The sequence below is a fragment of the Budorcas taxicolor genome, chromosome 15, assembly GCF_023091745.1.
Source record: "Budorcas taxicolor isolate Tak-1 chromosome 15, Takin1.1, whole genome shotgun sequence".
Taxonomy (NCBI): Eukaryota; Metazoa; Chordata; class Mammalia; order Artiodactyla; family Bovidae; genus Budorcas; species Budorcas taxicolor.
Window position 1 is genome coordinate 42542952 of NC_068924.1, and position 17087 is coordinate 42560038.

The 17087-nt window shown below is 40.7% G+C and overlaps 1 protein-coding gene across 6 annotated transcripts in view; it reads right to left on the minus strand.

Moving 5' to 3' along the window:
* Positions 1–3662: 3662 nt before the first annotated feature.
* The window catches only part of ZNF143 (zinc finger protein 143), a 59922-nt gene continuing 46497 nt past the window's right edge, over positions 3663–17087 (minus strand). For all 6 annotated transcript variants that reach the window (XM_052652661.1, XM_052652656.1, XM_052652658.1 and 3 more), the window contains 4 exons: positions 16587–16735; positions 14905–15066; positions 5500–5646; positions 3663–4647 (listed from right to left, as the gene is read on the minus strand). In XM_052652661.1, coding sequence (XP_052508621.1) covers positions 4564–4647; positions 5500–5646; positions 14905–15066; positions 16587–16735 — 542 coding nt within the window. In that variant the 3' untranslated portion in view covers positions 3663–4563. The remainder of the gene's footprint in view (positions 4648–5499; positions 5647–14904; positions 15067–16586; positions 16736–17087) is intronic.

The following is a 17087-nucleotide window of genomic DNA, read 5'->3' on the forward strand; positions in this document are numbered from 1 at the left end:
CCCCAAACACGAGTCACATCTCCTGTGTGACAGCATAAAGAGAGCTGAAGGGCTTTCCTAGGCAGTGCAGGCTGCATAATCTGTGGGGCTTAGTGTAAAAAGAAAAAGAAAATAATAGGGACTCTTGGTAAAAAAAGCAGGAGAAAAAGGGCTGTCAAATGTATACATAAAGCCAGACACAGAAGGACAAATAGCGTGTGATTCCATTTCTGTGAAGTACCAAGTGTAGTTAGAGTCATAGAAAGAGAAAGAATGGAGGTTGCCAGGGGGCTGGAGGGAGTGGGGAGGCGGAGTTTTTAATGGATACAATTTCAGTTTTGGAAGATGAGAAGGTTTTGCAGATAGTGGTGATGTGTACACAACAGAGTGAAGTTATTTAATGAACTGCACACTCAAAAATATTTTAAATGGTAAATTTTCTATTATGTATATTTCAGCCTCCACCTCTCACCCACATATGCATAAGAAATATATGAACTTTTTCCTTCTTTCACAGACTCTCTTATGACTTGTCATGGTGTTTTTTATTTGCTGCTTAATGTCATCCTAAGTTGGAGAAGGAAATGGCAACCCACTCCAGTATTCTTGCCTGGAGAACCCCATGGACAGAGGAGCCCAGTGGGCTACAGTCCACGGGGTCGCAAAGAGTCGGGTCATCCTAAGTAAAGAAAAATTAAAGACTTAAATTTTTAGCATCAATTTTACTCTTCATTTTCATTTTATGCAATACCAATTTTAAATGAAAATGTCTAAAAGTATTTAGCTTGTATCTGGAATCACTGAAATTATACAACTTGAATTTTTTGTAATTCCAGGAGGTTACCTTGAGCTGGCTAGAAGAGGAAAACAAGAGCCAAGGTCTGGAAAAGTGGAAGGAGGAGGTGAGGATCCCCATGGCACAGAACTTGGAGAAAGAGCCCTCCAGGGCATAGGACCTCATGGGTGCCTGAGGGGGTGGTCTCTTTGGCCTAAAAGCTGCCAGCTTCCCCTTCCCACAGGCCTGTCACCGCAGCCCACAGCATCATTAGAACTCAGAGCTGGGATGAGCTCAGTTAGGTGGGGATGGCCACCACCATGCCCCCAACACCCACCTTTCTGCACTGGCACCAGACCCTGCCAGGCAGGGGAGCGGCAGTGAGAACCCATCCATGGCGGCTGTAGGGAATGTGACTCTGTAAGGTCAGGCTCCAAGGACCCCCGCCCCCTCCACCACCGTGCCTGCCTGCTCCATTGTTGGTTCCATGAGACTTCCCTTGACACAAAATCAAAGATAAAATGACTAAGAATTTTAAGACTGCAACCACAGTGCATTCAGCCCCAAGTGCAGGGCCCTCAACGGTACTAGTCTCACACCCTGTTCCTCAGGCCAAAGGAAAGAGTGGTTGGCTGGAGTATTCTTTGAAAGACCGCCTCATCCCTGAAGGAAGTTTACACTTAACTTAAACCTAGTTAAGTTTAGAAGTGCTTACAACGGAGGGGCTGAGGCAGCCTTGCCTCCTGTCCCTCCTGTTCCCTTTCCTTTCTTTCTGACAACAGACTCCAGCTCCGCCCCTTTCCTTTCACCCTCCCACTCCCCACCCACTGTTGCTCGACTGGTCTACAACTTGTCCGAGCCAGGAAACACTGGGATGTAAATTCCTCGGGATGAGACATAGAATCCAGCCCATGTCAGCCCTGAGTGCATGGTTTCCCAAGTTCCCTAGTCCCAGGGCTGCCATACAGATGGGCAGGACGTGAGACTGGCCATTAGTTTGCCCCTAATGACCTGGGGGTGCAGTGCGGGGGCACAGTGCGGGGGCACAGGGGGAAGAATGGCCCTCTGGGTAGCTGCCACCTGTAGAGTATTAAGGAAGCCAAATCCTTCTATTTCCTAAATTGGAGTGCAGACTGTAGCCAATGTACTTTCTCTTTGTAGTGGCTTCAAATTGTGTCTGGGATAGAGTGGGGGGGGGGGGGGGCGGGGTTTCTTGGACTGAAAGGCTTGCCTTGAGCATCGTCTGGATCATATTGCAGACTGTTATGCTCCAACCAGCTACATCTGCTAAGATGTACCCTGGGGGAGTTCGCTGGCAGTCCAGTGGGTAGGACTTGGTGCTTTCAACGCCATGGCCCTGGGTTCAATACCCGGTCGGAGAACTAAGATTCTGCAAGACTCCTGGAGCAGCTGGGGAAGAAAAAAAAAAAGATGTACTCTAGTTTCATCAAGTATCTTGGGGAGACTCTTCAACTTTCGCGGGCTAAGAAGAAACCCCACACCAGCTTTACTCACAAATGTCAGTGCATCAGCTGGAGTCTTCCCTTGGGGGAATACACTATCTATGCTCCTGAGTTCCCTTCCCAGGAAGTCACGGGACAAACCAGCAACACCCCCCACCCTCTTCTCTGGTGCTATTAGGAAGGCATTTTCTTTTGAGCTGCGGGACAATCAGGCCCACCAGCAGCATCCAGCTCAGCTCTGTCCAATCCAGGCAGAGGAGCTGGGGTGAGGGATGAACACCGATTCTAAACAAAGGCAGGTGAAAGGCAAAGCCTAGGGAGGCTTGGGTATTGGTTCACAGCAGACTCAGCTGGGCTCAGCAGAGCAGCTCTGGGTTGGCAGCCAGTCCCCAGAGGAGGAGTGGAAGGCGGGAGCACAGTTCAAGATCCTGTTCTTCCTCTATCCCACCCCTACCCCGGGCCCTGCCCCATGCTGACCCCTTTCTGAGCCTCAGCTGGGAGTTGTGTGTGTATTTAAATGTCTCTGTCAAGAATGGAGACTGAGACTGTGGGTGACTAAGACCTTTCTAATGTTATATATCTTTGAAGAGCTTTGAAGGGAAGCAGCCAATCAGCCCTGCCCAACCCTGCCGGGTTTCCCATTTCAAATGACTAAGTCATGACTCTTCTTAGCAAGACTTCAAAGAACCTGATCAAAGATAACATTTATATTAAATAACACAGCACAACATTTTTTCCTTTTTACTGTAAAGCTTGAAATGAGAAACAGCCCTGCTTCAGCTCTCTGGCCAACAAAGCATGGTGAAAACAGCAGAGAAGTGATTCTTCCAGGACAACCCTCACACACCCTCCCCCCACCTTTTTTGGAACTCTGTGGCCCCTACACTGAATCTCTAACATTAGAGATGGGTTTTCAGGTACTTATCAGGTCACTGGGCAATCATAAATCCCCACCAAAGCTTGGGACTTCCCTGAAGGTCCAGTGGTTAAGACTCTGCTCTTCTACTGCAGTGGGCGTGGGTTCGATCCCTCAGAAATTTTAAAAAAAGAAATCACCAAAGCTCATATACATAATCTCTGCCACAAGTTATCATCTGAGGAGACGGCTGTGGTATGGTGAAAAAAAACACCCTGGACGTGGGAGTCAGTCTGGCTTCTCAAGTCTTTGCCTTGCCTCACCACAGTCCTGGGCAGACACAACTTCTTTGAACCTTCAGTTTTCTCATGTACAAAGGTATTAAATCTCATATATCTCACAAAATCCTGTTATGAGCAGATGAATATGTATGGAAAAGTACTTATTGTGCTTGATACATAATATACTCTCAATATATATATACTGTATTTTAACCTATTACATTAGTGCTGTTTTCTACAACTCTTCCCCCCACCCCATACCAATTTAATGAAACAAATATAAAGGTAACATTTTAAAAATTGCTGTATTCAAAATTAATAATAAACTTCAGGGTAAATAAGCTTTAAAACAAAAGTACATAAGCAAAAATAAATAATTTACACCAACCCACTAACCTAATTTTCAGAATAAAGCCATTTCCAATTACAGCACTATTATCCCAGGCTCCAGCCTGTGGTCAAGCTTTGATAGTTCATTATTTTTAAGAAACAGTAACAAAAAACTGAAGACTCAGGAAATCATCTTTAACAAAACCAAAGTACTGGATTTAACTTTTTAATTTTAAATAACCAAACTTTGTAATTTTATACATAATCCAATGTAATGCTAATATAATTAGCACTTCAGCTTGCAAAGCTGGTATTTAACAGGGGTGGAAAACTGTAATGAATAGTCTTCAAACCGTGAGATATTTAATACAAATAAAAATGGACAAGTATACAGTAGAACAAAAACTGCAGACACGCTACTAGCTGAGGGAAATATCTGAAGGCTTTACATCCTTTATTATCCATGATGGCTTTTGGAATTATGATTGTTTGACGTATAGAACCTTTGACATTTTCAATACAGCCTTTATTTATTTTTTTCATAGTAAGTTAAAAATCCATCATAAGACTCCGTAAGACTTCACTGGTCTTGCATGTAGACTCTAGGAGTTTGCAATCTGATAAAAGAGTAACATAAAAAATTACTGTATTGCCCTAATTTCATACTTCCTTGTACACAATACATCAGTTTGGGAAATCTATTCCAAGGGTTATATACACAAAAGTGTCAAGAATAAAATGTTCTCCACTCTTGCATAAAAATGTGTACAGTGTTTCGGGAATGGAAAATTTCTAGTTTTCCTGGGCCCGGGCTTCATGGATCTCTGCTGCCTGAAGATGAAAGGCTTCTCTGGCTTTATTGCTCCATTGTTCTGAGGGTTAATCATCCAACCCTGGCGTTTCTCCTTGCTGGATCCTGGATGCTATTCTGATGGCTTCTTCCAGAGATGGCTGTTCTCCAAGCTGCAACAGGAACATACACAAAGCCACAGTCAAGATAATGCCAAAGAAATATAATATGCCAGAAGTAAAATTTCTCTCTATAATTCTAACACCTGGGCTTGTTAAAGCACTAACGCTCATCCACAAAACAACACAAAAATTCCTGCTGGGGAGAATAATGCAGTTTCTTTATATAGGATTTTGATAAATCTTCACACATGCAAGGAACAAAAAGATGCTTATCTTTTCTGTTGGAGATAGAGAGCTTCATGAGCCTTTAGCTTCATGCCCATAAACTAAATTAAAACCAACAGCTGGCATTTTCCTGAGTGCATTCTAACCCTTTCCAAGTAAATATGTTAAAACAAAACAAACTTCCCAAGGAAAGGTAATCTACACCTCATATTCTAGATTCTCTGAATGCAGTGACTTCCCAGAGAATGTATTCTTCATAGTCTTCTGACATTCCCCACCACAACAAACAGCTGTTGTGCAGGGACTTTTCTGAGGACTAACTTGGGAGTCTACGTTTACAGGCGGTTCATTTCCAAGGAATAACTCTTAAATGCTTTATAGAATCCTGCCTAATTAAACTTTTATTCTGACAGTACAGATGGCTGGTCAGGTACACACAGGGATGTATATACCAGGAGATTTATACTTCTTGTTATAAATTCCCTTATAACATACAAAGATAGTAGCAAAGTTTTAGTCTCTGAGTTTATTTCAAACATAGCAATTTCCTTAAAGGAGCTAAGCACTACGTATTATTCTGTGCCCTGCCTCTGTGAATGTTATGTATCAGTGTACGGCGACAAGGCTGAGGGCTCAACAGCACTGCCGTCGACAGAGGACAGCTGCCATTGTACTCACCTGAACTGCAATCTGGGTGCCGTTGGATGTTGCCACTAAGGTCAAAGGTCTGGTTTCTGTGGTTACTAAGTGATGGCTATGCTGTTGGTGCCCCATTTCTGATGATGCAGTGTGGAATGCTGCCAAGTCCTGAGCCACAATTGCAACCTTAAAAAATACACAGAATTAAAACTATGATTTAAATAGGTTAAAATCCATTTAATGCAAGGGGCTGTCTTCAAATTCAAAAGGAAATCCTCCCTTCTGACCATAGACTTGTAGAAGCTGAAAGCTGGAAAAGACCTTACATATTGTCTATTCTGAACTCCTCTTTTTTTCCTTTTTTGTTTTGACTGCACTTCCCAGACTGTGGGATTTCAGTTCCCCTACGAGGGAGTGAACCCGGGACCTCAACAGTGAGAACAGAGTCCTAACTACTGGACTGCCAGGGAATTCCCATGGACTCCTCTTTTTTGAGGAAGTTGACACTAAGAAAGAAGGGACTTATCTAAAGTTATCAAGCAAGCCGATAGCAAAACAGGATAGAGGACACTGAGAAAGTGGATTCGCTATGTCAGATTTCATTAAACAGAAGAGATGTGACTGTGCCTAGATTCTAATATTCCTAAGCAGCTGCCTGGGAAGTTACACACATGGATTAATTTATATATCAAATGTTTATTTATTCCTGAGTTTGGATCAGTGGTAGATAAACTATTTTCTCCTGTTTATCTGTTGCACTAAAAATTAGATTTCCATTAACCAAAAAGGACCTACTATATAACACAGGGAACTCTGCTCAATGTTATGTGGCAGCCTGGATGGGAGGGGAGTTTAGGGGAGAATGGATACATGTATAGGTATGGCTGAGTCCCTTCGCTGTTCACCTGAAACTATCAAAACACCATTTGTTAATCAGCCATTCCCCAATACAAAATAAAAGGTTTTAAAAAATTAGATTTCCATTAAATGCTTAAAATTAAACAAAAAAATTAAAAATAAAATAATTTTAAATAATAAAAATATTTTAAAATTAAAAACAAAATTAGATTTCCACAGGGAATTCCCTGGTGATCCAGTGGTTAGGACTCAGCTCTTTCACTGCCATGAGTCTGGCTGGGTTCTAGCCCTGGTCAGGGAATTGGACTAAGATCCCAGCAAGCTGCACAGCATGGCCAAAAAAAAAAAGAAAAAAAAGATTTCCATTAACTGGGAAAACAAAGTACCAGGAACATTACTACACGGCATGAGGGATCTTAGTTTTCCAACCAAGGACTGAACCCATGACCCCTGTAGTAAAAGCATGGAATCCTAACCACTGGGTTACCAGGGAATTAATTCCCAGCAACACATTCTGTCACAGTCACTTCCTCTTTTAGATCCCACTGAATCTTTACAACCTGTTCCTGAAGCACCTAGTCAGAGTGGTTAAAAGTGCTTTTGTGGCTCTTAAACTACGAATGCAGCTTTTTCTATGTAGATAACAACATAGAAAATAGCATCAACTACATGTCATATGATATTTAAGAATTCTTTTCAGCCAAACTTAGAGAAAGAATAGGCTAAAAACTGAAATTACTATTAAATGCTTAAATGCATTTTACTTGGCCATTAATCCAGTAAGAATGCTAGATTTTAGTGCTAATAGATATTTAGCTTGGATCAATCCCAGTATTGGTCCATAGTCGTGCAACAGATTTTAGTCCAATGACAGGGGAGTAGCTTATATTAGACTAACCTTTCCTGCAGGTAACAATCATAAAGTGTCAAAAAAATATGAAAAAGCAACCATCTGAAGGCACTGGTGAATGGTGAAAAGCAGGCAGGAATAGAGGGGATTCTCAATAGAAGGGAACCACACTGGGTCACATTGGTTTCAACAGCTTTTCCACTTGAGGGCAGTCACCAATCTGCAGCATAAGGCAACTTATGGTATCAGATAATGAAGTCCAGGGCTGCCAGAATGGCTACATATTGAAAGGGATATCCTAGAAAGGAGAAAATCAGAGGGAGGGGGACCCCCCAAACCTGTATATAAGTTCCTCTCAATTCTTTAAGACCTCAGAATTGCAAATGTGTTGGGGAGGTGTCAATAAATCTGGAACAAAGCAGCAGCTAGAAGGCTAAAAAGCTGAGAAGAGGATTCAGTGATACTCACCACAAGGCAGACAGAATTTAGAATTTCAACCCCACCAAGTTTAGAAGGGCTTGGAAAATACCTTAGGCCTTCCACTGAAACCTTAAGAGTTACATTTTAGGAGTAAAGACTATGTCTCAGGACTAAAGATTCACCCTGAAACCAAATGGCAAAACCCAAACAAACCTACCTTAACAAAGTACAAAACCCAGCCTCCATAAGTAACTTAACTACTTGATAAAATTAATATTCTTCAGAGGAAGAGAACCAAATTAAAAATCCCCATACTGCATCATCCACAATATCCAGAATACAATAAAAAATTACAACACACGAGAAGAGGAAAATGTAACCCAGAGTCAAGAGAATATGAAGTTAACAGAAACAGACCTTGAGATAACCAATATATTGTGGTTAGCAAACTAGGACTTTAAGACAGTTATCATATGTTAAAAGGCTTATGGAATTCACACAAGGGGAAATCTCAGTAAATAAATGAAAACTATAAATAATTAAATTCTACAGTCAAAAATGACAATATCTAAAATTATCAAAATGGGCCTAATAAAAGATGGGTAAAGTAGGTGATGTCAAAAGAAAAGGTCAGTGAACTCAAAGACAGAGCAATAAGAATTATCTATTTGAAGAACTAAGAAAAAAAAAGAATGCACCCCCAGAAACTTGTGGGAAAACACCAAGTTAATATACATATACTTTAGAGACCCAAAAGTAAAAGAGCAACAATGAGGCAGAATAAAAACTTTTGATGAAAAAATGGCCTAACTTTTCCTAAATTTGATAAAAACACAAACACCCTCCCCTACAAAAAAAACATTATATAATGTTTCATAATATCATATATGTTGTCTTATAATTACATATAAGAAACCTATGAGATAAATACAAAGAAGACCACACCATAATTACATTGCTAAAAAGCAAATATAAAGAGTCTACAAAATAGCCAGAGGAAAAACTGGTGTATCATATACAGGGGAACAATGATATGAAGATGGCTGATTTCTCATCAGAAACAATGAAGGACAGAGACAATTTAAAGTGCACAAAGAAAAAAAAACAAAAACCACCAATTCTATATCTAGCAAAAATATCCTTCAAGAGAAAATTATGTTTCAAACAGAAAGGCGACATAACATGTTTTCAAATAAGCAAAACCAGAGAATTTGTCACTGTAGATCTGCACTACAAACAATGCTAAAGTATATCCTTCAGGGGACTTTCCTGGTGGCCCAGTGATAAAGAATCTGCCTTGCAAAGCAGGGGTCACAGGTCTGGTCTCTGGTTGGGGAACTAAGATCCCACATGTTGCAGAGCAACTAAGCCCAAGTGCCGCAGTCACTGAGCCCACATGCTGTACCTCCTGAGGCCTGCTCACTCTGGAGCCTGCACCACAACCATGCCCTGCGAGGGAAGACCCCATGTGCCACAACGAAGACCTGACACAGCCAAAATGAGTTAACTAACTTAAAAACCAAAATATATCCTTCAGGCCAAATGGATGTCATATAGACACTCCACTCTACAGAAAGGCCTAAGAGGCACTGGAAATTATAAACCAGCAGATAAGTATAAAATACTGTGTTTCCCATCATCTTGTAATTTACTTAAAAGATGAACTGTTTATGCTAAAAAATAATATTGCACTGCAGGGGTTTTAATATCTGTAAATATAAAATAAATCACAGCAGCACAAAAGTAGGGGCATAAATGAAAATACACTGTTTCAAGGTTTTATGTAAAGTAGTAACAATCTTAAGTCTAAGTAGACCGCAATAACTTAAGGATGCACATTTTAATCCCTGGGCAACCTCAGAAAAGTAACAGAGAAGTGTATAATTATGAAGTCACTTGAGGAATTAAAATGAAATATGTACACACCTAATAACAGCGTTTCAAAACCCTAGAAGTAAAAAAAGAAACAACTAAAAGGGAGACAAATCCACAATCCTAGTTGAAGATATCAATTACTTTTTCTTAGTAACTGACAGAACAAATATGTAAAAGATTAATAAGGTTACAGAATATTTGAACAACACTTAAAGTGTAACCACCTTAACTTAAAAGTGTAACGTGCTATACCAACAAGTGCAGAACACACATTCTTTTCAAATACATATGAAATACAATAGGAAATCAATGAAAGACAAAGGAAAAACAAGTCTCAAGTCTCAAAATAATAATATCTTACCATATGGTTCTCTAACCATAACAGACTTAAAAATCAAGAAAAACAGGTATTGAGAAAAGTATCAGATATTAAGAAATTATCAGGGCTTCCCTGGTGGCTCAGATGGTAAAGAATCTACCCACAATGTAGAAGACCCAGGTTCGATCCCTGGGTCAGGAAGATCCCCTGGAGAAGGAAATGGCTACCTACTTCAGTATCCTTGGCTGGAGAATCCATGGACAGAGGAGCCCGGCAGGCTACAGTCTAGAGTCGCCGAGTCAAACATGACTGAGCAACTAACATTTTTTTTCAAGAAATTAAACAACCTATGTGCAAATTAAAACCACAATGATATTTCACATCCACTAGAATGGCTAAACTTTTAAACAGCAACAACTCAAAATGCTTATGATATGAAACAAACAGAACTATTGTGAGTGGGAGTGTGAGTGGGGTCAAACCACTTTGAAGAACTGCTTGACACTTTCATATACAGTTAAATATACCTCTACCCTATGACTCAGAAATTCCACTAACAGGTTATTAATCAGAGAATGAGAATATATGTCTACAAATATACTTGTACTAGAATTTTTACCACCTTCTTAATTCATAATAGAAAAAAAAAAAAACTGGAAGCATCTCAAATATTTGTTCATCAAGGGGAGAATCTATCAATAAATTGTGATACACTCCTAACCACAGAATACTGCTTAGCAATAAAAATGAAGGAACTCATGTTATAAACAGTAACATGGATAAATCTCCAAAATGTTATGTTAAACAAAAAAACACAAAACAAGACAGTTCATACTCTGGCATCACTATGCAAAATTCAAGAAGAGACAAGATAATACAATCAGAACAACTAGATGGAGACTGACTGGATGGGGTCCCAAGAGAACTTTTTGGGGTGATAGAAACGTTCTAGGCCTTGTTTGGGATGAGATGGGTGTGTATGTTTAACAACTCACTAAACTGTAAACTTAAGATCTGTGCAGGTGGTGGTCCAGTGATTAGGATTCTGTGCTTCTACTGCCAGGAGCCCAGGTGTGATCCTTGGTTGGGGAACTAAGATCCTGCAAACCACATGATGTGGGGGGGAAAAAAAATCATGCATTTCACTGTATATAAATTTTACCTCAATGAAGAAAAAAACAATTGCAGGCTAATAGGAAAAACATGTTCAACCTCACTAATAGACAAGCTAAAGTAAAAGTATAACATTTGCTTGTGAATAATGCAAATGTAAAAAACAAAATCCTCAGTGCTACCAAGAGTACAGTGAAATAAGAATACTATTAGATCCATGGCATAATTATTAAAACTCTCCAGAAAGGAATTTGGCAATATTCCTTTTAGAAGAAGGTTAAAATAGTTCTTCAGTTCAATTCAGTCGCTCAGTCGTGTCCGACTCTTTGCGACCCCATGAATCGCAGCACGCCAGGCCTCCCTGTCCATCACCAAGTCCCGGAGTTTACTCAAACTCATGTCCAACGAGTCGGTGATGCCATCCAGCCATCTCATCCTTTGTTGATCCCTTCTCCTCCTGCCCTCAATCCCTCCCAGCGTCAGAGTCTTTTCCAATGCGTCAACTCTTCGCATGAGGTGGCCAAAGTATTCGAGTTTCAGCTTCAACATCAGTCCTTCCAATGAACACCCAGGACTGATCTCCTTTAGAATGAACTGGCTGGATCTCCTTGTAGTCCAAGGGACTCTTAAGAGTCTTCTCCAACAACACAGTTCAAAAGCATCAATTCTTCGGCGCTCAGCTTTCTTCACAGTCCAACTCTCACATCCATACATGACCACAGGAAAAACCATAGCCTTGACTAGATGGACCTTAGTTGGCAAAGTAACGTCTCTGCTTTTTAATATGCTGTCTAGGTTGGTTATAACTTTCCTTCCAAGGAGTAAGTGTCTTTTAATTTCATGGCTGCAATCACCATCTGCAGTGATTTTGGAGCCCCCAAAAATAAACTCAGCCACTGTTTCCACTGTTTCCCCATCTATTTCCCATGAAGTGATGGGACCAGATGCCATGATCTTTGTTTTCTGAATGTTGAGCTTAAAGCCAACTTTTTCACTCTCCTCTTTCACTTTCATCAAGAGGCTTTCTAGTTCCTCTTCATTTTCTGCCATAAGGGTGGTGTCATCTGCATATCTGAGGTTATTAATATTTCTCCTGGCAATCTTGATTCCAGCTTGTGCTTCTTCCAGCCCAGCGTTTCTTATGATATACTCTGCATATAAGTTAAATAAGCAGGGTGACAATATACAGCCTTGACGTACTCCTTTTCCTATTTGGAACCAGTCTGTTGTTCCATGTCCAGTTCTAACTGTTGCTTCCTGACCTGCATACAGGTTTCTCAAGACGCAGGTCAAGTGGTCTGGTATTCCCATCTCTTTCAGAATTTTCCACAGTTTATTGCGTTCCACACGGTCAAAGGCTTTGGCATAGTCAATAAAGCAGAAATAGATGTTTTTCTGGAACTCTCTTGCTTTTTCCATGATCCAGCGGATGTTGGCAATTTGATCTCTGGTTCCTCTGCCTTTTCTAAAACCAGCTTGAACATTTGGAAGATCACGGTTCATGTATTGCTGAAGCCTGGGTTGGAGAATTTTGAGCATTACTTTACTAGTGTGTGGGATGATCGCAATTGTGAGGTAGTTTGAGCATTTCTTTGGCATTGCCTTTCTTTGGGACTGGAATGAAAACTGACATTTTCCAGTCCTGTGGCCACTGCTGAGTCTTCCAAATGTGCTGGCATATTGAGTGCAGCACATTCATAGCATCATCTTTTAGTATTTGAAATAGCTCAACTGGAATTCTATCACCTCCACTAGCGTTGTTCATAGTGATGCTTCCTAAGGCCCACTTGACTTCACATTCCAGGATGTCTGGCTCTAGGTGGGTTGTGAAGATCTTTTTTGTACAGTGCTATGTATTCTTGCCATCTCTTAATATCTTCTGCTTCTGTTAGGTCCATACCATTTCTGTCCTTTATTGAGCCCATCTTTGCATGAAATATTCCCGTTATCTCGTAATTTTCTGGAAGAGCTCTCCAGTCTTTCCCATTCTATTGTTTTCCTCTGTTTCTTTGCACTGATCACTGAGGAAGGCTTTCATCTCTCTCCTTGCTATTTTTTGGAACTCTGCATTCAAATAGGTATATCTTTCCTTTTCTCCTTTGCTTTTCGCTTCTCTTATTTTCACAGATATTTGTAAGGCCTCCTCAGACCGCCATTTTGCTTTTTTGCATTTTTTTTCCTTGGGGATGGTCTTGATTCCTGTCTCCTGTACAATGTCATGAACCTCTGTCCATAGTTCATCAGGCACCCTGTCTATCATTGTCTTTGGTAAGCAAAAGAAGTTTTGAAGAAGTCCAATTTATCCAAAAAGAAAAAATTTTATTGTTAGTGCATTTTGTATCCTGTCTATGAAATTTTTATCCTAAGGTTACAAAAACATTCACTTTTCTTCTAGAAGCTTTTTGATTCTGATTCCTGTATTTCAAGGTGCAGAAGACTTTCAACTTCGTTCTTTTTCAGGACTTTGCATGTTCTTTTTAGGTCCTTTGCATTTTCATATAAATTATTGGAATTGGGTTATATATATCTTAAAAAATGCCTTCTGAAATTTTCATTGTGATAATACTGAATCTATAAATGAATTCAGGAAGAATAATAGCTATGAATTTTGACAGACCCTCTCACTGAACAGGGTACAGTAGCTGAAGTGAAACAGCATTGTCTTCAGCACAGCACAGCAACAATTTTTGTGTGTGTTGTGTTGCTGTCATGTCTTCAACTTTATTTATTGATTTATTTGGCTGTGCTGGGTCTTAGTTGCAGCATGCAGGATCTTTTTTTTTTTTTTTTCAGTTATGGCATTCCGAATCTTTAAGTTTCAGCATGTGGGATCTAGTTCCCCAACCAGGGGCCCTCTGCATTGGGCGCACAGAGTACGAGCCACTGGACCACCAGGGAAGACCCTATAAGAACAGTTTTTAAATGTATTAACCAAAATCATTCAAGATAAATGAAAAATCAAAGTACAAAGAGATACATAAGATTTGGTACCACTGTGCTACCATCAAAAGGGGAGGAGGCACTCTCAAAGGCTACGGATAAGAATGTAGATGTGTATAACCCTAGAAAGGAAGTTCGGCAATGCTTATCACAGTTACAAATGTGTATGTCTTTTCAGCCAGCAGTTTCACTCTAGGGATTTACCTAGTAGCAGATATATTCACACACATAAAAAATCCCATGTGCACAAGATTATGTGTTGTCTCAAACAGCAAAAGACTTTAAGTAAATTATGGCATGTCCATACAGTGGAATATGATATAGCTTAGAAAAAGAATGAGAGAAAATTCCCTGGCAATCCAGTGGTTAGGACTCTTCACTTTCACTTCCAGCACCCAGGTTTAATCCCCAGTTGGGAACAAAGATCCTGGAAACCATGTGATGCCACCAGAATTACCAAAAAAAAAAAAAAAAAAAAAGGATAGGAAAATTCTCTATATAAAACAGAAAGATGTCCTAGATGTATTATTAAGATTAAAAAAAACAAACAAGGAGGTGAAAAACAGTATAGTGTTTTCTGCTGTATAAAGGGTTGGGGGAGATGACTGTGTGTGCGTGTGCTCAGTCGCTCAGCTGTATCTAACTCTTGTGATCCCAGGGGCTGTTATGGGGTATATGCAAAAATCAATCCTATTTTGCACATGAAAAAAAAACTGAGACTCAGAGGGCTGTGTACTTAAGAAGCTTTAAAACTGAGATTCAATCTGAGGTTTATGTGCTTAACCGCTGGACTTCCCAGGGAGCGCAAGTGGTAAAGAACCGTCTGCCAACGTGGAACACGTAAGAGACATGGGTTTGAGCCCTGGAGGGGGGCATGGCAACCCACTGCAGTACTCTTACCTGGAGAATCCCATGGACAGAGGAGCTTGGTGGGTTACAGTCAACAATGTTGCAAAGAGGCACCCACAACTGAAGTGATTTAGCATGCATGATACCACACTGTACATCTATGATTAACAATTTTGATACTGATATTGTACCAATTGATATAAAAGAAAAAAGCAATTACCTGCTGCCCTTCTGTACCCTCGGCAGTAACCATAGCAACAGAATGTGTTCCTGCTGAGGAAATGACTGCATCATGAGCAGGTACCGTGATGGGCGTTCCGTCCTGTGTTACCATTGTAATGGTGTTGCCAATGGCCTGCATGTCGGCCTGAGATATGTTGACCTGCAACACAATGCATTTTACAATCAGGCAATGTTTCTTGCTTTATCTGGTCAATTTTATTAAGGACTGGGCCTAAGCCTCCTATGGCTTCCCAGGTGGCTCGGTGGTTAAGAATCCGCCTGCCAGTGCAGGAGATGCAGGGTTGATCCCTGGGTCAGGAAGATCCTCTGGAGGAGGAAATGGCAACCCACTCCAGTATTCTTGCCTGGAAAATTCCATGGACAGAGGAGCCTGGCAGGCTGCAGTCCATGGGTTGCAAAGAGGCAGACACGACTGAGCAGGCACACATGCAAGTCTTGTGTAAGTCTACTCTGGGAGCAAATAACCATTTTACAATGGAATAAACTCTTTTTAGAGAGAGATCATCAGAAAAACTGAGTGTTTCTTAAATATGTTTTCCTCCTCTCCATCTCTACTGCCAATTTAGATTTCTATTTTTCTTTCATCTAATTTTTGCCAATAATACAGCTTCTTTGTAGATATTTAACCCCTCCCTAAGCATCCTCTACCTTGTCACCTTGCTAGAAAACAAATTTCATTATGCTCCCTGCTCAAATCCCCAGTGACACCCTATCTGTCCAGAATAAAACTGTTAGTAAATTTGTTTAATCTTATGTGCCAATCAGTGGACAAAGAGTACTGTGTGGAATCAGTGATGTCAAAAGTGAGGAGAAGAGGGATGAATGGGATGGTCCAAGTGCTCTGTATGTTTCTATCCTGAATATATTCTGCTTCTAGCTAACACTGGCACATTAAGAGTCATCTATTCAAAGGGCAGATTAATCATGGGAGGTAAAGTTCTAAAAGAGATGGGTAAAAAGACTGTTCTCCACGGAAGAGGCAGTATTGGAGGATAAAGAACCCCATGCATCTATTTCCACGGGTATTAAGACAACCTTAGCGAGGGCTTAAAAATGAAATCAAGTCTGAATTAGGATAGTGGCATCTAGAAAACAATGACAAGTTTGACTGTCAAACAGCAACTCTTACATTGCTTTTCCTGGGGAAATCAAGACAGCTTCCTATTAATTCTGAAGCTAGTTAAGTGAACTCCCATGATTCCAAGTAGGGAGAAAGTCACACCCTGGAAATTTTACAGGTTTCCCCATCACTGACTTGCCCGGATCTTTTAACGATGTTCTCGTCACCTCAGCCAAACTTCTGCTGATTTCTCAGTCTTATCTCCTGGATCTAATTCGCCACCCAATCTATCCCTTCCAAGTTTCACGTGGACCCATTACTTCTCACTGTGTTCCTGACCTCCATCACCTTACCTTTGAAAGATACCCATACCACCACCTGAATTCTAGAGTGACAAACCTCTCTTTACGGACCTCCTTGCATGTGGTCTCTTTCAGCAAGAGAGTCTCTTTCTTCAGGAGATCTAGCACTGCCCACAAGCTAAACTCCAAACTTTGTGCCGCAGTTCAAGGCTTTCTTCAACTGGGACCCAACCTGCCTTTTGAGCCCAGGCTCAGAGAAATATTATTTAATGTGGCTGGCTTTTGGTGGGTACTTACATGTTGAGTCCCGTCCTGGGATATGAGTGTAACCTGTTGACTCAACCCAGACTGGGTTACTGTGGCTACTTGGGTAGATACAACATCATCCCCTTCTACACCTGTAACATATGTGATCTGGGACCCTTTAAGAACATCTTCACCTTGACCTGTTTAAAACAAATGAATCATTTATTTGATCAACCTACCAAGCTGTTTAGAAAACAGAATATTTTAAATATTATGGAGAAGCTGACAAAAATGAAAGGACATATGTACTGAATTCTAAATCATGAAAATGATTTCTAACACCTCCTGCTGATCTCTCCGCCTGCTCTTTTGCAAAGCCAAACCAAATCCAAGCAGACTGAACTAAACTTTCCCACACAGAGAGTACCTGTTCAAATTTTCAGAGGCCTTGCTTACTCCGTTAGCTGGCATGGTTAGCTAGCACTGTGCGTGTGTGCTGGGGTGAGGAGTGGGGGAACTGCGCAGGGAGACTAACCAGCAAGCGACCCTTCC